Source organism: Barbus barbus, assembly GCF_936440315.1.
Source record: "Barbus barbus genome assembly, chromosome: 8".
In the NCBI taxonomy this organism is placed as follows: domain Eukaryota; kingdom Metazoa; phylum Chordata; class Actinopteri; order Cypriniformes; family Cyprinidae; genus Barbus; species Barbus barbus.
In genome coordinates, this window is record NC_136736.1 from 2894242 (window position 1) to 2919016 (window position 24775).

The 24775-nt window shown below is 39.1% G+C and overlaps 2 protein-coding genes across 4 annotated transcripts; both read left to right on the forward strand.

Moving 5' to 3' along the window:
• Positions 1-121: 121 nt before the first annotated feature.
• Positions 122-8885, forward strand: LOC306874229 (zinc finger protein 330-like). Of its 2 annotated transcripts, none has more exons than XM_079424113.1 (10): positions 122-426; positions 657-783; positions 1704-1723; positions 1812-1882; positions 4734-4810; positions 6688-6814; positions 7296-7400; positions 7487-7533; positions 7615-7732; positions 8462-8885. In XM_079424113.1, the coding sequence occupies exons 2-10, from the start codon at positions 664-666 to the stop codon at positions 8716-8718; spliced, it is 942 nt and encodes a 313-aa protein (XP_079280239.1). In that variant the 5' UTR covers positions 122-426; positions 657-663; the 3' UTR covers positions 8719-8885. The 2 variants fall into 2 exon arrangements, with proteins under 2 accessions (XP_079280239.1, XP_079280240.1); XM_079424114.1 differs by having other exon boundaries at positions 347-426; positions 628-783; positions 8462-8884.
• Positions 8886-10602: 1717 nt separating this feature from the next.
• Positions 10603-19660, forward strand: LOC306874230 (uncharacterized protein). 2 transcript variants are annotated; one of them, XM_079424116.1, is made up of 6 exons: positions 10603-11939; positions 14947-15041; positions 18081-18183; positions 18323-18367; positions 18498-18626; positions 19209-19660. In XM_079424116.1, the coding sequence occupies exons 1-6, from the start codon at positions 11799-11801 to the stop codon at positions 19338-19340; spliced, it is 645 nt and encodes a 214-aa protein (XP_079280242.1). In that variant the 5' UTR covers positions 10603-11798; the 3' UTR covers positions 19341-19660. The 2 variants fall into 2 exon arrangements, with proteins under 2 accessions (XP_079280242.1, XP_079280241.1); XM_079424115.1 differs by having other exon boundaries at positions 11691-11939; positions 18263-18367; positions 19209-19645.
• Positions 19661-24775: the final 5115 nt, after the last annotated feature.

The window sequence follows — 24775 nt, forward strand, 5'->3', positions numbered from 1 at the left end:
CCCTATCTGCCCTAAATAGTATTGTAAATTACTAATATCACATAGAATTTAGGATGGATAGTATGCACATTGGGACGCAGGCTGAGTTTAGAGATTCGGTAGAGTATCTGGCAACCGCTCCGTAGCGGGCTGCGCAGAACATGTGCGTTGCCCTCGTCTGTGATGGAGTAGGACTACATCTCCTGTAATTCTTTTAAATTAATATATCTATGGGTTTTAATATATATTGATATTGTAATGCAATTTATCTGCATTAGATTATAAACCAAACAGTTCCACCACGCAAAAGACACCTGTTAGTAAATGTTCATGGAACTGAAAACAGATTCAGTTAAGTTTCCTTCCGGAGCGGTTTACTGTTACACACGCACCGGGATCAGCAGTGATCAACTGCCTGTTTTCTACGCGATTGAACCTTTAATCTGGGTATGTTTCTTACGATAAACGTGGTCGATTATATGTTATTGAGCTGTGACTAAAACCAGACGTTTTCGTAAAAGTAACTGTTAAGCTGAGATGTTTATTAAAGTCATTAATGAACACATGTGAGTTCAGTGGGAATCAGCAGCGCGGAGTCAACAGGACATCGCAATGTGTTTTATAGTGAATCGATTACATGTGTCACAGATTTGTGTTCTGTCTCTGTGATATCGGAGGTGGAAGATGCCTAAGAAAAAGACTGGAGCTCGCAAGAAGGCTGAGAGCCGAAAGGAGCGAGAGAAACAGAGTCGAGCCAATAGAGACACTGTGGATGTGGCCAAACACCCATGCAATTCATCCATGGTACGAGTCACCTAAAGCGATCATACTGCATTGACAGATGACGAAAATGTTGTTGTTGTTGGTTTTTTTTATTTTTTTGAAAATAATTTTAATTTTCAAGGCTTTCAAATTAGTTAACTGCTTTTTCTCCTTTTAAAACTGAAAATAAAAACCTCTGTTTTTTTAAGTGGCATTTTCTTCTGAAATTAGTATTTTTTGAGGCTCCTAAGTTTATGTTCGGTTATTTCACTTTAAAAGAATCTGTTCATTGCCATTAAAGGGAAATTATTAAACCTACATATAGGAGCCTGATAAAAAAAATGCTCATTTTAGAAGAAAATTTCAAATGGCACTTAGAGGCTTTTGCATCTGATCTCTTCATACATACATATATATATATATATATATATATATATATATATATATATATATATATATATAGCCTATACATTGACCTTTCGAAATTGAGATTTATGCATCATCTGAAAGCATCAACTATTTGAAAATCTGGACTCTGAGGGTGCAAAAAAAACTAAATATTGAGAAAATTGCCTTTAAAGTTGTTCAAATTAAGATCTTACCAATGCATATTACTAATCAAAAAATAAGTTTTGATATATTTATGGTAGGAAATTACAAAATATCTTCATGGAACATGATTTTTACTTAATATCCTAATGATTTTTGGCATAAAAGAAAAATTTATTATTTTGACCCATACAATGTATTGTTGGCTATTGCTACAAATATACCCCAGCGACTTCAGACTGGTTTTGTGGTCCAGGGTCACATATATATTTATTTATTTTGTTGTTTTGCGAGATGACCCAGACATGCTGTAAAATTTGGATGCAACCTATAGGAATATTTAGGCATTTTCTAATTAGTACATTAATGCACAGACCTAACCTTTCTCTCTCTCTCTCTTTTTTTTTTTTAAGGAATGTGATAAGTGTCAAAGGTAATTTTACTCATGATTTTGCACTCAGAATTGTTACATTAACTTGTACCTTTCCAAAATATTACATATAATTATTTTCTGTTGGCAGGCGACAAAAGAACAGGGCGTTCTGCTATTTCTGCTCTTCAGTGCAGAAACTTCCCATGTGTGCACAGTGCGGTGAGATGAACTTCCTCCTTTGGAACCCCAACCCACCCTCCACACTCATGATAACTGACCCTCATCATTTTCCCCAGTTAGAGTGTTTTTCTGGGAAATAACTTGCACGTTGCTCAGTTTGATAGTAGATGTCTTCAGTGTTCTGAAACTTGCCCTGTCCAGTAAAGCAAATAAAGATAACACATTGTTCTTAAACACACAAATAACTAATGATAACAATACTATCAACAGGGATATGATTTCTCCGTATTTTCCGACCTCTGAGGGACGACCCATGTGATTCGCGTAGATTTATTTTTTTGGGGGTGGGCGGGTGGATACTGCATGATGATTGAAATCGCACAAATGGCCTTAAGCCAGTACCTTAATAAACTGTGAAAAGATTGTTTTCTAAAACATCATGGACGGAATGGTCCTGAGAGCGTTGCACGAGCTCGCTGCGCCAACTGCAGGACAATTCAAAGAGTTCAAATGATTCAAAGCGCCAAACGGGAGTAGAATCGGCGCTGAAACGTGTTACTCGACCTGGTGACTTTTTATGAATGGTGGTGAGAATTTGAGATGGCTAGTGCTGTCATAAAAAGCACAACGGTTGTGATGTAATTATATAATAGTAGTCTGACGCGCTACATGTCGGTTACAGTACTGTTTTTAGTTTTGATTCACTTAGTCTCTCGTAGCCAGACCTTCAGACTGACGGCTGAAGGTCTGGAATGCATGGCAGCTTTCATTGGCCAAGGCCCGCCCATGAGCCCGTTTGACCAACATGCCAAACAACCAATCACAGTTTGTTTCGTTCAGCGTCACGTTTCGGGGCGTGGAAACATCGCCACAATAACAGACCGGTGTGTAAAACTCGTGGACGTATTTTAAAGATTCTATGCCGCAAGCTTTACATTTTTCACATACTTTTGAAAATCCAGCGTTTAGTTGATCCTGATAAGTGTTTGTCGTGACAGTTGCAAACACGACGGCTTTCTTCTTTCGTGAGGGAGTTTGGCGTCACGGCATTTTTGTTTCCAGGCAGAGCGTTAAAGAACGCGACACACACGTCTCCCGGAAATCCTGTATAATTCAACCAATCCGACGACAACTTTGACACTCCTGAAGTGTTTCCACTTTTGCATGCCATATGCATCAGACGTTCAGCCAGCGGTCCGTGGACTGATTCACTGCTAGCTGCGCTGCGCTTGGTTCCAGCCACTTTAATTTGCATTTGGGAACGCAACATTCGTCATTAGAAATGTTTATAAATCTGTTATTGTTTACAAAGAGAAGCTTCAGTGTCACATAATCCTTCAGAAATCATTCTAATATGCTGATTTGCTGCTCAAGAAATATTTCTCATTATTATCAATGTTAAAAACAGTTTTGCTGCTTAATATTTTTGTGGAAACAATGATACCACTCGAACATTTGTATAAGATTTAAAAGAGAGAGAAATTAATAATTTTATTCATCATGCATGGAAGTGATTAAAAGTGAGTGAAGACATTTAAAATAATTTCTATTTTAATAAATGCATTAACAAATTTAATATATTTGATAAATGCAGTTCATTAAACTTTATATTTATCAAAACATCCTGAAAATAAAGTGTATCACCATTTCCACACAAAATATGAAGCAGCAAAATTATTTTCAATATTGATAATAATCAGAAATGTTTCTTGAGTCAAATAAATTGTAATGATTTCTAAAAGATCATGTGACACTTAAAACTGGCGTAATGAAGAAAATTCTGCTTTGCATCACAGGAAAATTTAAATTGTTAACTTAAAAAATTTTTTTTTTTAATATTTCACAATATTGCTGTTTTTTTCAACTTTATTTTAATCAAATAAATTCAGTCTTGATGATATTTATTTCAAAATCATTAATAATTGTAATGTTTCCAAACTTTTGGCAGGTACTTTAATAATAATAACCATTGTATATACTTTACTATAATATATTATAGTACTTGAAAACAATATAATATAATGATTATTAAATGCTGCTGTTTACTTATTTTAAGTACAATAGTATGTATTATTACAATATAAGATCTATTTTAATGTGCTAAAATATATTTTTTTAATAATAAGTGCTAGGGGCGTGGCTTGTGGGCGTGGTCAGATTTTCCTTCTTTTTTGTCTCTAGCTGATCACATGCCTGAATCAAATCTGCAGCTCAGGAACAGAGTGCTGCTGCTTGCAAAGGGCCGTTTCTTCAAAGCACAGCACGTAAAATGTACTGACATTATAAGCAGACCTCAGAGTAAATAAAAAAAGAGTATATAATATGATCCCCCTAAGTACGCAAAGGGAGGTGAACTTGTCTGTGAAATGTGCCTAGCATATCATAAAATAAATAGACGCTGGACAGAGATAAATCATGACTGGTGGGCTACAGAAAGAGAAGTAGTACATTTCTAGAATATTAAGCAGTTTTAGTCTTCTGTTTTATATATTATTCTGCTATAAACGAAGTAATAGGGGAAGTCGTGGCCTAATGGTTAGAGAGTCGGACTCGTAATCCAAAGGTTGCGACGCAAGTTTGAGTCTCAGGTCCGGCAGGGATTGTAGGTGGGGGGAGTGAATGTCCAGCGCTCTCTCCACCCTCAATACCACAACTGAGATGCCCTTGAGCAAGGCACTGAACCCCCAACTGCTCCCCGGGCGCCACAGCATAATGGCTGCCAACTGCTCCGGGTATGTGTTCACGGTGTGTGTGTGTTCACTGCTGTGTGTGTGCACTTTGGATGGGTTAAATGCAGAGCACTAATTCCGAGTATGGGTTGCTGTACTTGGCTGTATGTCACGTAACTTTCACATTTTTCACTTTCACTGTTATTTTTCTTTGTTCAAAGGCAAAACGAAATGTATGAAGGCTTCAGACTGTGTCATAAAACATCCTGGTGTTCACAGCACTGGAATGGGCATGGTGGTAAGCACAAACATCTCCATAAATGTCCTCAAATGTCTTACATTTTATACCCAAAGCTAAGCTCCAGGGGCTTTTTCGAGCGTCGCCAGGCCCAGAGAGGCATCTCCTTGTTAGGTGGGCACTAGCCCAGCGCCCCTCGCTCCAGGAATTGACGGTTCTCTATAACGATGAAAGCTAAGTTCCAGGGGCTTTTTCGAGCGATGCCAGGCCCAGAGAGGCATCTCCTTGTCGGGGTGGGCACTAGACTTTTGAAAACGATGGCATGGCTGCCCACATTCGCACTGCGTATCCTTGACGACCGTGTAATTGTACCCATAGATATGTATGGGTAGATTCCCCCATTTGACTGCTCCAAGCACGCAGATGTGTCCGCCATCTAAATAATAGGGAATCTACCTATACATATCTATGGTTGTACCTGCATGAATGGCCATGTGACATGCGTTTTTGGTTGTGTAGTCTAAACGGAGATCGTTTCTGCAATGCAGCGGAAATGCCATTGTAAACGAGGATCGTTTTCATTCTAAAACGCACAAGTGTAAACGGGGCTTATATTCAGCTTCTTCAGTGATTTTTAAATTTTCTTTAGAATTAAATACATGACTTGTTTGTCATCACACATTATGTTCTGACTGTGGTTGCTAAGCGTTCACCTTTTTCCTACAACCCATGATGTTTTGGAGAACTTATGGGAGTGTCTTCCGTTAAACTGTAAATAATCAGCGACTGCCAATAAATGTGCTTAAGTTCACTTTAAGAATGCAATGCTAATCATTTGCCAAAAACTTTAGGCACAGTGAGGTGACATTATTCCATCACTCCTCACCCACTGAACAACAAAAGTAGATTTAAAAGTGTTAACAAATTACTATCAGCAGACCACGAACAACCCTAAAAGCTCAAATGAATGAGTCTTTCAGTAGCAATATTATGGATGTTAAATATTACTGTTTAAATATGTAGTAACGTGTATGTTGTTGATTAAAAATGCTCCATTATTAACTGTAATATTTATGGATGTTTCAAAGTGCTTTCCCTCATTTTGACAGATCAATGTTGTATTTCCCAGCTTTATGTTATTATGTAAATGTATAATATTGAATATGATCAATATTCCAGTAAACACAGCTATAAGGATTGGAAGTGAAAAAGGGAAGAAAACTACATTTTAAACTGCCATGTGAAAGAGATTTAACGGGAAAAATTTTGCTTTTTTCATATTAATACAGCAAAATACAAGGAAAAGGGAAACAGGACACAGCTAGAGGACAGAAAAGACATTTGTCACAGATATTCTTGTGATGGCAATAAAATTCCAAGCAGATAAAAATAGAGCATGATATACTGATTGGGGATTATTTGTAGCACAACCTTATTATTTGAAATGATTTGTTTCAGTCATTTTGAGTGGAAGTTCCCTAAACCTGATTCCCTAAACCTAAACCACCCATGATTTAAACACAATAGGACTCGCTCGGAAAAAATTGGATTGTAGTAAAATAAAATAAAAATTCCAGACCATATTTGTATTGGTTATTATGAGTCACAGCACGGATAAAAAGGAGGAAGGAAACGAAGGAAAATTTAGTTCACTTTCTGTTTCTAATGTAGTGAAACTCAATACTTCTTCGGGGTCACTAAATTTGCGCTCTCTGTCAGCTTTTAGTTTCCTCTTACTGAAGACAGAATTCTCTTGGAATCATGCTGAAGCTTACATCACTATTAAATGTTTTAAATGACCTGTGGAAGAATCTGAAAACGCTGCCGTGTGATTTGAGCTCTTGCTCAGGACAAGAATCCATTTTTTGACCGAACACAGAAGAGTGACTGTGAATGCTTGGCTCTGTTGTGAATGCAGTTGTGTTTGTATTCTACAGGGGGCCATATGTGACTTCTGTGAGGCCTGGGTTTGCCATGGAAGGAAGTGCTTGGGCACCCATGCCTGCTCTTGCCCTCTTTCTGATGCAGACTGCATTGAGTGTGACCGCAGCGTTTGGGAACATGGTAAAGAGCTAGCGTTCCCATCTACTATGGCACAAACAGTTACCACCAATTACAAGTAACATGAGTGATGTAATCAGATTACTTTTTTTTGGATGTAACCCAGTAACTAGTAATGCATTACTTTTAAACTTGCTGCAAAATATCTGAATTACTTTTTCGAATAAGTGACACAAGTTACTTTATTCACTGAAGACTTATGAGTGAGGTGCCAGAGGTACTTCTTCCTTCAGCCTGAGGCTTATTCGTTTCACTTTTGGTGTGAAAGGGCCTTTACAATTGCCAAAAATAGAACTTTTGGGATTTTTGGTATTAAAAACAAATTAGCAAGTCCAGCCCAGGCAACAAAAAGTAACAAATTGTAATGCATTACTTTTAAAAGTAACTTTTCCCCAACACTAGTTACCTTACTGTAAATCAGCTGTGCTCTGCTTTAATATGGTTGGAGAAACCAGTCAAATCCTGTTTGTTGTATAATGTATAGGTGGACGCATTTTCCGCTGCTGTTTTTGCCACAACTTCCTGTGTGAGGATGATCAGTTCGAACACCAGGCGAGCTGTCAGATCCTGGAAGCAGAGACTTTTAAATGTACGTCTATCTCATTCCCAATGTTTTTCTCAATATTCTTTACAATAAGATGTTCAACTTTATATTGACTTTTGGCCCAATTTCAGGTTTATCTTGTAATCGTCTCGGTCAGCATTCTTGTCTCCGATGCAAGGTTTGGATTTTCATCAGTCTGATTTGTTTGTGTACGTATATTTTTTTTGGACAAGCTGTGAGTGAAATCTTGTTTTTGTAGGCATGTTTCTGTGACGATCACGCTCGAAGCAAAGTGTTCAAGCAGGAGAAAGGCAAGGCTCCTCCGTGCCCAAAGTGTGGACATGAAACTCAGGAGACCAAAGATCTCAGCATGTCCAGTGAGTTCCTCTGCTATCCACTGTTACGGTCTTGTCTAATCTGCATTTTGACATTTGACAATTCTGACATTTTATTCAGTATAGTGCAGCCAGGGATGCGATTTAATCAAAATCAGGCAATTAATCAAAATAAAATTGTGATAATATAATTAAATATGATAATATAATTCGTAATTTTTTAAAACATTCAATACAAATAATAATAGCTCTTTTTTTTTTTCTTTTTTTTTTTTTACTAAACCCATAAAAACATTTTTGCTACATGAAATAAACATTAGCAGAAATAAAACTTATTTTATTTCAGCTAGTTGCCAAGGCAACATTTCTCATTTTCATTTAGTTTAAATTAAAGTACTACTATTTTTTATTTATTTTTTTTTCACTTAAAATTGATTAAAAATTGTATAGAAATATAACCCCGCCCCCCAACAAACGAATAAAAATGACAAAAACACAATAACACAAAAATTAAACACAAACTTGAATACTTAAACTAAAATCAAAGGGAAAAAATACATTTTATTCAGTATAAATAACACAAAAATCTAAATATTATTTGTAAAAATATTTACAAAAACCTCTTTCAAAATTATTCAGAAATATTAAACCATAGTAATATTAACAAAAATAGTAATGCATAGTATATAAATGATACTTACGTAAAACCGGTTTTGAGTAGCAGTTACATGCCTGGTACTAACCGGATGATTTTGTTCGATGTTCTTGCAGCCCGAACACACAAATTTGGCCGGCAGAGTGGCGCTGATGAAGATGATTATGGTGCGTCTGGATACAGCTCCTATTGGAAAAATCTGGAATCTGGAGGGGGCTACAAAGACGAGGAGGATGATGACTTTGATGATGATTATGATGAAGAGGACGAGGAGGAAGATGATGATGAGGAAGAGGAGGAGGAGGAAGACGATCCAGAGGTGGAGGACTCCCTCTCAAAGCTGAGTTTGGGAGCAAGTGGAAAGACCCAATAAAAATGCAATTTGTAGATGGGATTCAGAAATAGGTGTCATCTAAAAACGTGTCAGATATTTGGCCTATTACCTAAGGTTTTCTGCATTGCGTTGATATGAATGTGTGCATAAATGTCTGTCACCTTTTTGAATTTCAAATATATCTGAAGAAATATTTTTAAAAGTCAATTGTTTTGTGTATTTATTTAATGGGATTTCAGATAATAATGCAGACCAGACGAGGCTTCTCAGATCTCAGGACACCTATGCACTAGATGCTGTGTAATCACTTCAGGGCCAATAGGTGTCAGTATTAAGCTAATTTACTGCTGCAGCTTCAGCTGTTAGTTTCTTTATTATACACATCCATATAAGACCCTGTTGAAAAAACAGCATATGCTGGTTAGGTAGGTTTTGAAGCATGGATGCTGCTTAAAGCTGGTCCTTAGCTGGTCATGAGCTGGTTAAAGCTGGTCCTTAGCTAGTCATGAGCTGGTCCTTAGCTAGTCATGAGCTGGTTAAAGCTGGTCCTTAGCTGGTCATGAGCTGGTTAAAGCTGGTCCTTAGCTAGTCATGAGCTGGTTAAAGCTGGTCATAAGCTGGTTAAAGCTGGTCCTTAGCTAGTCATGAGCTGGTTAAAGCTGGTCATAAGCTGCTTAAAGCTGGTCCTTAGCTAGTCATGAGCTGGTTAAAGCTGGTCCTTAACTTGTCATGAGCTGGTTAAAGCTGGTCCTTAACTGGTCATGAGCTGGTTAAAGCTGGTCATGAGCTGCTTAAAGCTGGTCCTTAGCTAGTCATGAGCTGGTTAAAGCTGGTCCTTAGCTAGTCATGAGCTGGTCCTTAGCTAGTCATGAGCTGGTTAAAGCTGGTCCTTAATTAGTCATGAGCTGGTTAAAGCTGGTCCTTAACTGGTCATGAGCTGGTTAAAGCTGGTCATGAGCTGCTTAAAGCTGGTCCTTAGCTAGTCATAAGCTGGTTAAAGCTGGTCCTTAGCTAGTCATGAGCTGGTTAAAGCTGGTCATGAGCTGCTTAAAGCTGGTCCTTAGCTAGTCATAAGCTGGTTAAAGCTGGTCCTTCGCTAGTCATGAGCTGGTTAAAGCTGGTCATGAGCTGCTTAAAGCTGGTCCTTAGCTAGTCATGAGCTGGTTAAAGCTGGTCCTTAGCTAGTCATGAGCTGGTTAAAGCTGGTCATAAGCTAGTCATGAGCTGGTTAAAGCTGGTCATAAGCTGGTTAAAGCTGGTCCTTAACTAGTCATGAGCTGGTTAAAGCTGGTCCTTAACTGGTCATGAGCTGGTTAAAGCTGGTCATGAGCTGCTTAAAGCTGGTCATGAGCTGCTTAAAGCTGGTCCTTAGCTAGTCATGAGCTGGTTAAAGCTGGTCATGAGCTGCTTAAAGCTGGTCCTTAGCTAGTCATGAGCTGGTTAAAGCTGGTCCTTAGCTAGTCATGAGCTGGTCCTTAGCTAGTCATGAGCTGGTTAAAGCTGGTCCTTAGCTGGTCATGAGCTGGTTAAGGCTGGTCCTTAGCTGGTTAAAGCTGGTCATGAGCTGCTTAAAGCTGGTCCTTAGCTAGTCATGAGCTGGTTAAAGCTGGTCCTTAGCTGGTCATGAGCTGGTTAAAGCTGGTCCTTAACTGTCATGTGCTGGTCCTAAGCTGGTGCTAAGCAACTAGCTCAAACCAGCATCCATGCTTCAAAACCTACCTAACCACCATATGCAGTTTTTTTTCAACCGGGTGGACTATATTTGGTCTCAGCGTATATTGTTATTGTAAATAAAGTAAACTTAATTTTATTTTAATTAGTAAACAGCGCGACGCTGCTGGTCACGTGACGTCAACATGGCCGAGGTCATGAGGGGGCGACCCGCTCTAAGCAAAATAAAACGTTTTCCCAATTTCACTTTCAAGACTGATGACCTTTAATGTCAGTGCGCATCATTTTAATAATATTTCTCGTTCATTTTTTTTTAATCTGTGCCGTTAAGCGTTATCACCGTAGCCGTGATGTGGATATTGGAATGCCAGTGAAGTAGCTACATAAATAATATTTTGGCATTCAAATACATTTGGTCGAATGAGAAACTCAACTTTGGTTTCAGTTTCGTTTTAGCCTAAATTAATTTGTATTGGCTTGTGGTTAATATGCTAGCTTCTTATATTTTTAATTCTTGTTCTTTTCTAAATACTGTTAAATTGAAAGGATTTGTTGTGGATTGAGGGGAACTAAAATAGCTTATGTTTACAGTGTTTATAATAAGTTCTCTCTCTAAAAACGCAATTTTTATACGCGTACCGCATTTTAACCATGGAGCAAACCTTTAAAAATATTTTGATTAAAAAAATACTTTTTAATCCGTTTAACAGATTGTAATAATCGGTCCAATTCTATATGGTAGGTTTACGGTTAAGCCCAATTAATGAACATCCCTAATGAACGCATTTCTGCTTCTTGGAAGAAGTGCTTAATTTGTAAATTGTGAGGTCCTGGAACAAAGAGGAGGGAGGGTATTTGCGCAATTGCTGAACGTGGACCAGTTTAAGTGATTAGCTTGCACCAGTTGCTTTTATAGTGTCCACATTGTAGGCTACTCTAAAAAATAATGGTTATTTTATTTCAACATGTATTTAAGCTTAGTTTAGTGTTTGGGTAGTTTTTGTGTAACCCAGCTCCTGACAGTAGCTATAGTCGCGTTTGCATGGATCATTGCAGGACGGGCTTCAGAACGTCATGGACCCCCTTGATGCCGGGCCTGTTAGAAGTATTTAAATACCTTATCTTAAGGTCTTATGTCAGTGGACTTCTAACCTCTATTCCTGCTTCCAAGAACGATGCGCTTCCCCTTCTTCATGGATCCGAGATGTATTACTGTGTGTTTAAACACCACAAACAAACATGTTGCCGAGTTACACAGAAGGAAGAGCACTGGCGCTGCGCTTGCAAGAGTCAAAGTGAAAGAGCTCCATGGGCGGTGTGTGTGTGTGTGTGTTTTCACCAGATTTACTCAGTGCGCGCAAAGAGTAGCTACGTGAGGAAGAAGTCTGCAGCGCGCACTCATGGAATAATATCCAGCTGGAGCAATTAATAGGATTCTATATACCTCCATGATCTACTTCAAGGACTTTTATATATTCACGCAACTGTCGTGGTTGGCCTACCAACAACATCTTTCGATAATTTTAATGACCTTCTTCCTCGCCCTCATCGTAGGATTGTGGAATAAGCCAGACAAGCTCAAATCAATGGTAGGAAAACAAACACTCACTCACCGGCCGTTTTGGGCTCTTGTTATCATGAATGTCACTGAACAAGGGTTAATAAACTTGTAATATTTTACTGATCAGTACAGGTTGATAGTGGCGCTCGTGCACGATAGTGGTGACATGTCAATATAGTTATCTGCGATTAATATACCTGAACCATGTTGAAGATATATGTCGAAAAGCATGGTTTTTAAAAATCGTTCAATTTCAGCTTTGGGTAAAACGGAGTTTACCCCCCACCACCACCCTTATTTTTTTATGATGTCCATAAATGGCACAAAATGTTATCTCAGCATTTTTTTATGCATGCCTGTGCTGTTTTTCATTTCGTTATTTCATCTGAATATCAACAATTTTGAGATGGATTTAGTTTTGATGCTAATTGATTGAGCTATTTTGTCTCTGGAAAATAGTTGAATCTATTTTTATTTTTTTGTCATTCGTGGACATCAGTGTTTTTGTTTAGATTTGTGAAGTGAAAGTTAGAATTTTTATTATGAAAAAAAAAAATATATAAAATTGGACCCTTGGGCTAAGATGCCAACTTCTGGCATGTTTTTACTAGTGATTATGTTTAAATTTAATACTTATTGTAATTAATTGGGCTATTATTTAATATTTACGTAAATATTCATTTACTTTCATTAAAACCTATAGGTTAATTGAGTGAAACCATTAAATTTATGTAATATATTTGATTAAAATATAGGCAATTAGATATGTAAATATTCATATGCCTATATATAAGTCATAGAATACCTTTAAGATTAAACTCTTTTACTGGGATTCTGCATTGTCCGTCATTAGTTATTGAATCATTCAACAATATCAAAATAAAATTTTAAATAGAACAGTTGATTTAGTATGCATTTAAAAAAATACATAATTATTAATAAGAATGATCTCAAAAGTCATCCATATATCATGTAAATGTTTATCTGGGGGGCTTCTTACCACAGTATTTCTCAATTTTGTGCTGTAACAACTAAATGAGCAAATATTTCTATTTATTTCCTACAATAAACTCATGAGATGATGCAGCATCATCATCCTGCCCATGCTAAACTTATATCTAAATATGTTAAATATTAGGGCCATCTTTTCCCATCTTACCTTATATTTGGGCCATTTTATTTATAAAATATCGGCAGTAGACTAGTGAGCACATTGTGCACTAAAGCATTAAGCAGTATTAAAGGTATATACAATGATAAATACTTTATGCATGTACGTAATCCTTTGTTGCGTCAGTTGCTATCAATTTCAAAATGACATGGTTTCAATTTGGCTTGATGATCTTGAAATGTTACTTACTATTTATTTCTGTTAATCTGTTAAGCCATTTTAATACCTAAGCATATTCCTTTAACCAGTGCCCATTGTTAATTATCAGGCCTATTCCAATTTGGTTTAATCCGGTGTTCTTTATTTGGTAGTAGTATTCGAAACTAGTAATTATCCCAGTTTTTAAGCTTCCAGTAACAATTCAAGTTGCAGTTTCATTCATGCCCATGTAATGGCTTGTCAGATTAGTTACTTTTACTAACTTTTAAAATGCTACATATTGTAGGCATCAGTGTCTATTCCTAGAACTAGGAAAACAGAACAAAAATCATTTGAATTAAAGTAACTAAAAAGTAAGTACTAGTGCTAATAAAAGTACTGAAAGTGAATAGTTGATATCTGAACTGTGCTCAATGGCGCTTGAGTCTATAGCAGCCCAAATTTGCACTCATGCTTATACTAATAACTTGTGAACCAAGGACTAGAAACAAAATCCAACAAAACGTTTCCTGATTCCTTGGCTCAAGATGAGACAAACTCCTCCGCATGGTCTGAAGATGAAGATGTGAACAAGGAAAAAAAGATACGGAATTCAAGTTGATTAATCAAACCATTCTTGCGTAACATGAACAAATTTGACGAAAAGCATGCCACAATGAATGTGAGGCAGTATCTCTGCAACGCGTTAGCATAAACAACCACGACCTGAGACTACCTGCACAGTTTTGATACAGTGCCAACTAGTGGTCAGGAGTTATGAAAAATTATATCTTCTGAATGTTTGGCTAAAAAAAAACCCAAGACTTTTCTTTAGATTCAGTGTGACATTCTGAGTCAAGCAATTTTCCTATGCCAGCCAATTTATGCATCGATCATTTAGAATTTTGTCTTTGAATTTGTCTCTTTCATTTTTCTTTTAATTTATGAACGCATTGGTGTATCATTACAAAAATTAGTTTCATCGGCACCATTCGCTGAAGGTACTCAAAAAGTTTTGAGACCGCACCTTGTGGTCAAAAATTATATCTTTAAAAAATACTACTAGCTTTTGATGAATTTGATCTATTGTCATGAGACTGGTGTTTGTATATTTCTTGGGTCATGCTGAGAATATCGATTCCAAATTTCCAATTGCGTCATAGTCAACCGTTTTTTTCACCTACTTTTTCAGACTCCTCCTAGAGGTCTGGTCCGATTCTCACGAAAATCAAATCAGAGCATATTCAGACTATGCTGGCAAAAACTTATGGATTTCATGTTTATATACAAATAACAAATTTGATGGCATGTTGCCAAAATGATTCTGAGGCTGTATCTCTGCAAAGCTTTGGCATATTGACACCAAACTTTGTGCGTGCCACACTGAATACACCACATCAATTAGGTCACAGCGCCACCGATTGGTCACAAGTCATTAGGAATAAAATCATATTATGTTTTTCAACCTTAAATCATCTATAAATGTCTTTGATTACTCATTTTGTCCTTTGCTTTTCATCTCTTTCTTTTGCCCTGATGCTTGGCCCCTTAACTGTGCATGCAGCGCTGCAGCTAAACTTTTGTTTTCGTTTCCACTGACTGTGCACTTTGCTTCCTGGAACTGCATATTCTTTCTAACAAATTAAAGAATCACTTCTGTATCTGTGGGATTTTTCAGTATTTTTGTCCTTTGTAAGTATTAAAAGGAGTGTGTGATCTTTTACAGAGAACTGGAAGATGTGGTTGTAGCTCTTGGTGCTTTGAGAATCACATGGAATGCCCTTTGAACTCAGAGGTTTGGAATTCTATCTTAATTCTGAGGTATATCTAAGAAATTAGACTGCTTATTTTCTTTGCTGATTGCTGTGTAAATCTGACACAACCACAGTTGCTGTTGCTAAAACCGGTTCAAGGGGGAATGAGCTAACTTTGGCCACTTTCTATTATTAAGATGGCCTAATTGTCATGAATTAAAGAGATAGTTCACCTTCAGTTGCTGATCCCCATTAGGGCCTTTCGCACTGCTTTAGTTCCAGAACTAAAAGTACAGTACTAAAGTACTGGGGCGATTTTGCGTGAACTATTTCCCAGTACCATTTAAAGGGTTGCATTCGCACCAACAGTGGGTACTAAGAAGTGACGTAAGACGGCGTCATTTGTACGCGGCGTTCAACAACATAAACAACGTTAACAACAGGAGGATGGAGGATGCTGTGATCGGAGCTGTGTTTTTATTGTGTCTCGTGGGTTTCACAATAATGGACATGGAATTTCGACGTATACGTCAAGCGATTGAAAGAATGCAAAGGAGGACTAAAGAATCTCCAACGACAATTTTCAGTGTTACATTTCATTGAGGCTGATAGAAGCACAAAACGCCGTAGACGAAGTCTTCAGGTAAATGCCGTTTATAAATGCTCTCAGTATGATACAATGTTTACACAGTATATGTTTACACAGTGTTTTAAATCATGGTGGATGAGAGCGTTTTCGTACGCGTTTAGCCAATCAGCGTACACTTACGTCACGGATAGTTCCTAGAAATGTTTTAGACCCTACTCTGAAGTAGGAGCTAATTTAGTTCCTCCAAACGGAGTTCCTGGAACTAAAACCATTCCTAGTTCCCGTGGTGCGAACACGCCAAAAAGTGGGTAGTTCCACAATTAGTTTGGGTTCTATGAAAAGGTTCCTGCGATGCGAAAGGCCCTATTGACTTCCATAGTATGGGGAAAAAAATGCAAGACAATGGGGACCAACTGAAGGTGAACTATCCCTTTAACTCCTAATAAAATCCACTGGAAAAAAAAAAAACTGGTGTAGGATTTAATTTGATTCATTCAGAAATGGGTAGTAAATTGCACAAATTATTACAAAGAAACAGCACTTGACATTGAATTAAACGTGAAATTGTATTTTCTTGTAAAATATACTCCGATAATCTTTGTTCCATTTACAATTTTATTTCAGTTTTTACAATGTCAATTGAGGAGAAACTGTATAGGGGAGTTTGAGTTGTTTTGTTACACCTTTTTGAATATATAATATTTCTCAGGGTTTATTTGAATGCCAGTTTGTGTATCAGACACATACATTAAAGTCTCAGCTACAAAAAAAGCTACTGAACATTTACCGAACTGAAAAAAAACCCATTTACTTTGAATCTGTTTTTGCTTAGAAATTACAAAGACTGAAACAGTATTTCCTTTTAAAACATACTTTAAATATATTTGTTAATAATACGTTGTAACATGTATTTTTTTTTACAGCTTATTATTGTAGAGAGAACAAAAAAAAAAGAAACAAAAGAACACCATCTGTGACAATGTTTTCCAATAACAGCAGGCCATTTTGACAAACTATGTGGGGGAAGTTCTTACAACTCAAATTTTTGGGAAATCTGCCAATAAATAAAGTCTATTATTAGCTGTATGAAACATAAAACAATTCTCGAAACTGCAAAAATAGGAGGCAAAAACAGCAAACTGTTGTTTTGGGCACGAGTTGTACTGAGATATTTATATAAAATTTCAACATATAACACGTGACAACTTGCCCCAGCTAAACTGCAGTGTATATAGTTGACTTTATTTACTCTAGCACTCTTCCATTTGTCTAATTGGACTTTTGACTGTGTGTGTTGAGATACAGCCCTTGTGACAGCATCACCATGTGACATCTAGCATGCACAAAAATACAGTTACAGTCCATAAAAAATTATTAATCTTACGACTAAGAGGATGAACTGACTAAAGTCCAATTTAAATGGCCCTTTATCTGCTGCTGCCCCACTACAGTGTGCATTAGCCGAATGTGCCCATCTGCTGTACACTGTTATTATTATGGGATGCCATATGAACGGTAATATGTAAGATCAATCTCTGCCTCGCTCTGCCTAAAGCAAACAACACTATTATCTGTTCAGAACAAAGTTGTTTAGCCTTTTCAGTTTGCTTGCAACAAAAAGGGCGGAGAATCGTGACCTTAAACGTGATTAGATACAATTGAAACCTTAATCTGATACCACAATGACGTTGAGATCGTTGGTCACAGGATGGTAGTAAAAATAACTAGGTTTGCAGGAAAAGAGTTGTGCATACAGTATATAAAGCTTGCTCTATTTGATTTGTTGATATCTTGATTTATCTATTTTTCCACTGCAAGCGAAACAAACATACAGGAGTTGCATTGGCTCTCTTCCAAATCCAAGTGTGAAGGCTGTTCCAATAGGCTAAACTTTACTGCAAGATAGCTTCTTTTGGCCAAATTGCATGTGGAGAAGGTACTTCATGAAGAAGGTGATGCTATAGTGCATTATGCATTGAGCTTAGTGGACAAAAAAACGATCCCAAGTGTGAGAAATGTTGCGTAAAAATAGTTAAAATTAATACATTACCAAAAAGTATCAATAAAAATATTTAATAAAAATCCTATATGGACTACAATCCTACATTGTACCCAAAATTTGTGCTCTGTGTATTTTTTAAAAGAAATTAATACTTTTATTTGGCAAAGAAAATACATTTATAATGTTACTAAAGGTTTTTATATTTATATATGCATGATTGTGTTGACGTTTCTGTATAAACATTCGTGATTTCGGACACGTTCTGAAGAGCTGCATGGGTCGTGAATGTTTAATGAGTTTTGCCTGTGAGAATACAGTAATGGGTTTTGGTTTGGGTGCTGCTCCCTGGACAGCATTAACACCACAGTAGTTGAATCCACCGGAACTGTGGCATTGCTAATGGATGTGTAATGTAGATGGAGCAAATTATAATTGGATTGTGTAGGATTACTAAATCATTTTACATTAACTCATGCCATATTACGGTTGGTTTTGTGTATTTTGTGTGTGTTCAGCTGTCTAAGTGCACTATTGCCCGTGGCTGAAGGTCATGCAATGCAGGCACTGCTAGACCTCCAGAAAGCACTCAAAGACAATGAGACGAAGCTTTTATTCCAGGTATGTCATCTGAGATTCTGATGCATTATGTAAATCAAGGAGTGTCATAATTGCTGTATTATCTGCATTCTTTTCCCAGCTGTCACAAAATCCACTTGGCCTACATAGTAAATCAGAATTTATTTTTATTTTTCTCCAGCGTTCTAATTCGAGTTTGTATACACCAAACACTGATGATATCAACGTAAGTTCACTTTAAAAAACTCAAGCGAATCATTTGACCAAATAAAAATTATTGTCAACAAATTATGGATTACTGGCATGGCAATAAACATTCAAGTCCAGTGCTAATTGACTGCTATGTTTGTCTGCAGAATTGCACGTTTAAGTTTTTTGACTGTTTTCTGATGGAGATGAACGTTCTGTTGCATGACGAAGACCCAACAAATGAAAACAAGCACAAGCCATTGATAGAGCACTCTTTAGACGTGTATAGCAAAAATGTAAGTCAAAGCAATGCCACAATGTGTGTGTGTGTCTAGATTGTGCATCATTCAGAATTGACATGGCTCAACTGGATCAAATGAGCCATACATTAAATGTTTTCTACATTGAAAGTTTATATAAATTTTTTAAAACATTAGATTACATTAATAATTCCAACGTAGAAATGTGTATTTAAATAAATATTTTTGTTTATCATTTATTAACTTTACTTTTATGGCCCAGGATGGAAACATGTTTATTATTAGTACACTTGTGTGAAATATATTGATACATTTCATATTATTTATATATTTTATTATAAAATTAAATATGAAAACAATATGGTGTGCACTGGACATTCTATGGTGCTGTATGGCAAATTTACTCGCTGAATAATGTCTAAAAATTTGATAATTATATTTGAGAAAAATAATTTTTAAATGAATCATCCTGTCATTCCAATTCAATTTCGCAGTTATGAATTGGAAAGAAGCTGATTTTTCAGTTCTGAATAATGAGCATCCTGGTTATGTATAACGGAACTGACGGTTATGATTGTAACAGCTGGTAACGAGTCTGTGTTTGGATTGCTTCCACAGAAGTGTTCAGAGCGATATCCTTGTGAACTACAAGAACTTGCCCCCTCCAATAAGTTCTTGGAGAAGATGACAGATTTCCTCGAGAAACAGCGAGCTCTTTGCAGTAAACCCTCTACTATAACATGTGACTAAAATCATACATAAAATGCATTATTTCCCTGAAAGCATGTACAATAAGCTCATTTATCTATTATCATTTTAAATTATGCTAGTCTTTTATTTTTTTATTAATATTTATATCACCTCATTCTGAAAGTGTCACTTTATTAATGCTGTAAGAATGATCTATTTTTGTAACAAAGGGGTTTTGTGAATGATTGTTGAACTGTGAATGTCTTGTAAGTGTACAGAATTTTAAAGTGAGAAATTGTTTAATGTAAAATAGGTTTTATATATTGTTTTATATTCAATGTATTGTTACATTAAAGCATTTTTTTAACAGAAGTAATGTCATTGATGTTGAGGTGAATGGGATCACAGACTAAAAGTGTTCTTCAAAGGCTGATTTTCAGACCATCGCTGATCTAATGACCGGTCTGAAAGAAACTTGATGCATGATATCATTTTGTAACGTTGAGGGAGTAACGTACTCGGTTACTGTCATAACCTCGGTTCCCTGAGATATGGGAACGGGTACTGTGTCTGTAAGACGCTTGTATGGGAAAACTCTTTTTTCCTCTTCAACTGTAGCCTTTTCAATCACGCAGTGAAACTGCAGATCCCTTGGTTCGTGCAGTGCTATAAAATCGAACCAATGGCTCGGCGGTGGCGGCGCTGAGCGAGCCTATGGCTATGCAGCCCGCCAGAATGGGCGGGGCCTCTGGCTATATAAACTTCGCCGCTGCATCTCAGATTTCTTCGAATGAAGCGACTGAGGTGTGCAGCTCATAGCACGGCCAGGAACGCAGTACACATTCCCATATCTCAGGGAACTGAGGTTACGATAGTAACCGAGTACGTTCCCTTTCAATATTCCACTCGTACTGCATCTGTAAGACGCTTGTATGGGAACCAGTACAATCACGCCGTGCTATGACGAGGAATGACTCAAAACCATGACTCACATGGGAGTAAGACCCAGGGGAGTTAATAAAGTACACCAAGCACAGGCTGAGCCATCAGGGTCATCCGTGGTCTGGGTGTCGTCCCGTATAGTTGATACCTGGTGTCCAGATAATGTGCACTGTTCAAGTGAAGAAGGGACTTGAACAATGTTGGTCAAGTGAACTCATGGTCAAGTTGGTCATAAGACTGTTTCGCTAGCCGGAGGCGGCAAACTAAGCAGAAAGGACTCTGGCCTGTAAGGCAGGGACGTCCAGGTTGTAAAACCTTACAAATGTGGATGGCGAGGACCAGCCAGGCCCATCACAAATTTCCAAAATGGACACCCCGCTGGACCATGCCCAGGAGGAGGTAATGCCTCTGGTGGAATGGGCTCTGACTCCAATGGGGCATTGCAAGCCCAAGGAGGAGTATGCTAGGGTGATAGCATTCACTAACCACCTGGAAATGTTTTGCTTTTTTGGTTACCGAAGCTAACAAAAAGCTGTTCTGATCTCCTGTATGAGGTAGAATGCTCGATGTATACCCTCAGGGCCCTGACGGGGCAGAGGAGGGACAATCCGTCCTGGTCATCCGTCGAGGGGGAAAGCGCGGAAAACGCTATAACTTGGGCTCTGAACGGAGTGGAGAGCACCTTAGGTACATAACCCAGCCTTGGTTTCAGGACAACCTTGGAGTCGTTAGGTCCAAATTCCAGGCAAGCAGGGTTGATGGAAAGGGCCTGTAGGTCTCCTACTCGCTTAACCGACACCAGTGCTAACAGCAGGGCGGTTTTAAACGAGTGTGATCTGAGGCTCACGGATTGCAATGGTTCAAACCGGGGGCCCATTAAGGCCCTTAGTACGGTTGGTAAGTCCCAAGGTGGAACTGTACGAGGACGTGGGGGTTTAATTCTCCTGGCACCTTGTATAAACTGGACCAACGCACTATTCCTAACCACCGATCGGCCAGCAATAGGGGCATGAAAAGCCGCTATCGCTGCTGCGTAAACTTAAATGGTGGATGAGGAGCGCTGTTTATCCAGCATCTCCTGCAGAAACGAAAGAACCACTGATACATCAGAGGTAACTGGATCTAATTCGCGGTCTTGGCACCAAGCCGAGAAAATAGACCATTTCTGAGCATAGAGGTGTCTGGTAGATGGGGCTCTAGCTTCTGACATAGTGTTTAAGACATGCTCTGGGAGGTCGAAAGACTCCCGTTGAGCGGCCAAACATGCAGGGCCTAGAACTCGGGCCGCGGATGCCATGTTTCGAGCAGCTGGAACAACTCCGACACCCACGGCTGGTTCCTCCAGAGGGGGGCTATTAGAAGAAGCCTGTGCTGTTGTTCCCTGACTCGTCTGAGTACCTGCGGTAACAGAGCGATTGGAGGGAACGCATAGAGAGGGAGGCCGGGACACTCGTGGGCCAGGGCATCCATGCTCTTCGTGAAATAGATTGGGCAATGAGAGTTGTCTTCGGAGGCAAAGATGTCTACTCGAGCTCTGCCAAAGACTTCCCAGATTTTCTGAACCGCGAGCGGGTGGAGCGTCCGCTCTTCTGATCTTCTTCATGCCGCAGATGGAACCCTCTGCTTCAGCCAGTATTGGATGGGCTGCATGTGAAGCAGGCCTAACTGAAGTACTGGCAAAGCTGCTGCCATAAGGCCCAGCATTTTCTGGAAAGCCTTGAGTGGGTGGACGGTCCCTTCCTTAAAGGAGGCTGCGCGGCGCTGAATAGTCATGGCTCGTTCAGCTGAGACAGCTGCTGTCATCTGCACTGAGTCGATAACTCTCCCGAGGAACGATACTCGTTGGCTGGGTGACAGTATGCTCTTGGCAAAGTTGACCCTGAGCCCCAGACAATCTAAGTGGCTGAGGAGGAGGGTCTTGTGCGATACTGAAACTCCCTCTGACTGGGCCAGAATGAGCCTGTTGTCGAGGTAGTTGAGAATGCGGATTCCCATCTGCTGCAGAGGGGAGAGAGCCACATCCATGCATCGCGTAAAAGTGCGGGGAGCCAGGGACAGCCCAAACGGAAGGACCTTGTATTGATATGCCACCCCTTCGAATGCGAATCTCAAGAATCGTCTGTGATGGGGGGCTACCTGGATATGAAAGTATGCGTCTTACAGATCCAGTGACATGAACCAGTCCCCTGGGCATATTTGCCAGAGGATCTGTTTCAATGTGATCATCCTGAACGACCTTTTACCAGGGCGTGATTCAGGAGTCTGAGATCTAGAATAAGTCACAGACCACCGTCTTTTTTGGGGACGAGGAAGTAGCGGCTGTAGAACCCTGACTCGCTCTGGGCTGGAGGAACGATTTCTATAGCTCCCATTACCAGCAGATTCATCACCTCTGCGCGCAGGACTTGAGCGTCCTCGCTGCGCACTGTGGTGGCGACCACACCGCGGAAGTGCGGTGGTCTTTGAGCGAATTGGAGTGAATAACCTCGTCTTATCGAGGTACCCATTACCCACTCTGACACACCGGGGATGGCCTGCCAGGCCTCGGCCTGCGTGGCAAGAGGTTGAATAGGCTCTAAAGACTGGCGGCAGGTGTTGGCTTGGCAGGCTGCTGAGTCGGCGCAGGCTTGGGGCGACTAGAAGCAGCAGCAGAACTGGAGCGTTTCGGGACAACTTCTGAGCCTCCGTAAACCGCTCAGCATGACACACACTCAGCGTGACCGTTTGGAACAACGCCGTATTTGCCATTTTGTGAGGCTCTTTTAGATAGTCACCGGATGGCGGCAGGGGATAGACCGGGAGCTGCAGAAAGGTCCAATCCGGCTGCTGAGGCATTTCAACGGCGAATCTTGGCATCAGCGAGGAAGAATCTTTGTCGCTGAAGAGAAGAAATCTGAGATGCGGTGGCGAAGCTTATATAGCCAGAGGCCCCGCCCATTCTGGCAGGCTATGGCGGGCTGCATAGCCATAGGCTCGCTCTTTGCGGCCGCCGAGCCATTGGTTCGATTTTAATTGCTAGTTTTTCTTGAAATTGTGAGTTATATCTCACAATTCTTGCTTTCCTTCTCAAAACTGCGAGTTTATATCTCTTAGTACTTCAAAAATTGTAACATCTTGCAATTTTTCTCAGAATTGTGAGTACATCTTGCAATTCTGCATTTATATCCCTTAAAAGTCCAATTTGTGAGATGAATTAAGAATTCTGAGAAGGTCAGAATTGTGAGATACAAAATTTGTGGTGGAAACAATCTATTTAGTATATACGTATATAGTATAGATACTTACCGCCTGATTTTCATGATTGAATGATTTCCGAATTTGTCATTTAGTTGCTTACTTGATGATGATGTTGAAGTGGTTTGATGCTGCAGGCTGTTGACTTTCTCTGACCTTCATGACATTCTGTTGAAGGACATGCAGCACTTCTGTACAGTACACTGATCTTCATGTGATTTGAAACACAATCCTGAGTCAGAAATTTGAGGAAAGTTGAGGACTGTTTAGTCAGGAAGTTACAAACTGCTGTGGTTATGAACGAACAGGTGATAACATAAGACAAATGTTTTCCACTACTTTTGGAGGGAACATATTATGAGCTCCCAAAGGCTGTGCAGATAATTGTTTTTACTTATTCTTATCCTCAACAATACAGCACATCCAGTCAGAGGGACTGATAAAGTGTTCGTTTAACGATTCATTTTTCCAAACCCCTCCTTTGCATGATGCTAATCTGCGGTGATTGGTCGATTGGTCTCATTTTCATTTCATCATGCCTGTAAAGCGGTGTTTTTGTGTGAGCGCAGTGCTGCTTTGTGTACAGCGTTACTGGGGAAACCGCTATTTTTACCTGAGTGGCACCTAGTGCCAAAGAATAGCTGTGTCTCATTTAGAAGGCTGCGTCCTCCGGAGGTCGAATCCTCTGGAGGTTGCATCCTCTGTAGGATGCATAACGTATAAGAAGGGTCCTCAACCTATAATTAAACTAGACGGCCTTCGTAGGACGGGCGGAAAAGGAAACAGAAAGTTTCACGTTGCTTTGCCAACACATTTAGAGCATCGTTGCGCTCTCACACTACTTAAATGAAGGAAAATTATTTCTAAATTTGGAAAGTAATTTGAAAAAAAAAAATGCTTTTACTTGTTTTATTTTGCTCAGTGTTTGTGGAGCTGCAGCGTACGTACAACAGACATCTGTTAGAGAAAAAAGGAAGGAGGATAATAAGAACAAAGTTTATCCGTTTTTACTGGAGGCAAATTCAGTTCTGCGCGTGTGTGTACATCTGCTGGTGCCGGCATTTTTCAAATTAACGACGGTTGTTTATGGTGACGCAAAGAATTGTGGTTTATCTGTAGCACCGAAGGATATACCTGATGCATCCTCCGAATTCCTGTGAAAGAAGGTCGCATTCGGAGTGTCCTACTTGCTTTTCTGAAATGAGACAGCCTCGATGACGTATGCACCCTTCGAATGAAACCTCCGGAGGACGCAGCCTTCTAAATGAGACACAGCCAATTAATTAGCATTTTGAACACACACCCGGAGCAGTGGGCAG

What these genes read in the sequence shown, in the direction of transcription:
- LOC306874230 (XM_079424115.1), top strand. Translation starts at nt 11,799, where the DNA reads ATGATCTACTTCAAGGACTTTTATATATTCACGCAACTGTCGTGGTTG. An exon ending in AATTCTATCTTAATTCTGAG is followed by an intron (nt 15,042 to 18,080) that starts GTATATCTAAGA and finishes GTGTGTGTTCAG; the next exon opens with CTGTCTAAGTGCACTATTGC. An exon ending in CAAACACTGATGATATCAAC is followed by an intron (nt 18,368 to 18,497) that starts GTAAGTTCACTT and finishes GTTTGTCTGCAG; the next exon opens with AATTGCACGTTTAAGTTTTT.
- LOC306874229 (XM_079424113.1), top strand. Translation starts at nt 664, where the DNA reads ATGCCTAAGAAAAAGACTGGAGCTCGCAAGAAGGCTGAGAGCCGAAAG. An exon ending in GCACTGGAATGGGCATGGTG is followed by an intron (nt 4,811 to 6,687) that starts GTAAGCACAAAC and finishes TGTATTCTACAG; the next exon opens with GGGGCCATATGTGACTTCTG. An exon ending in CAAAGATCTCAGCATGTCCA is followed by an intron (nt 7,733 to 8,461) that starts GTGAGTTCCTCT and finishes ATGTTCTTGCAG; the next exon opens with CCCGAACACACAAATTTGGC.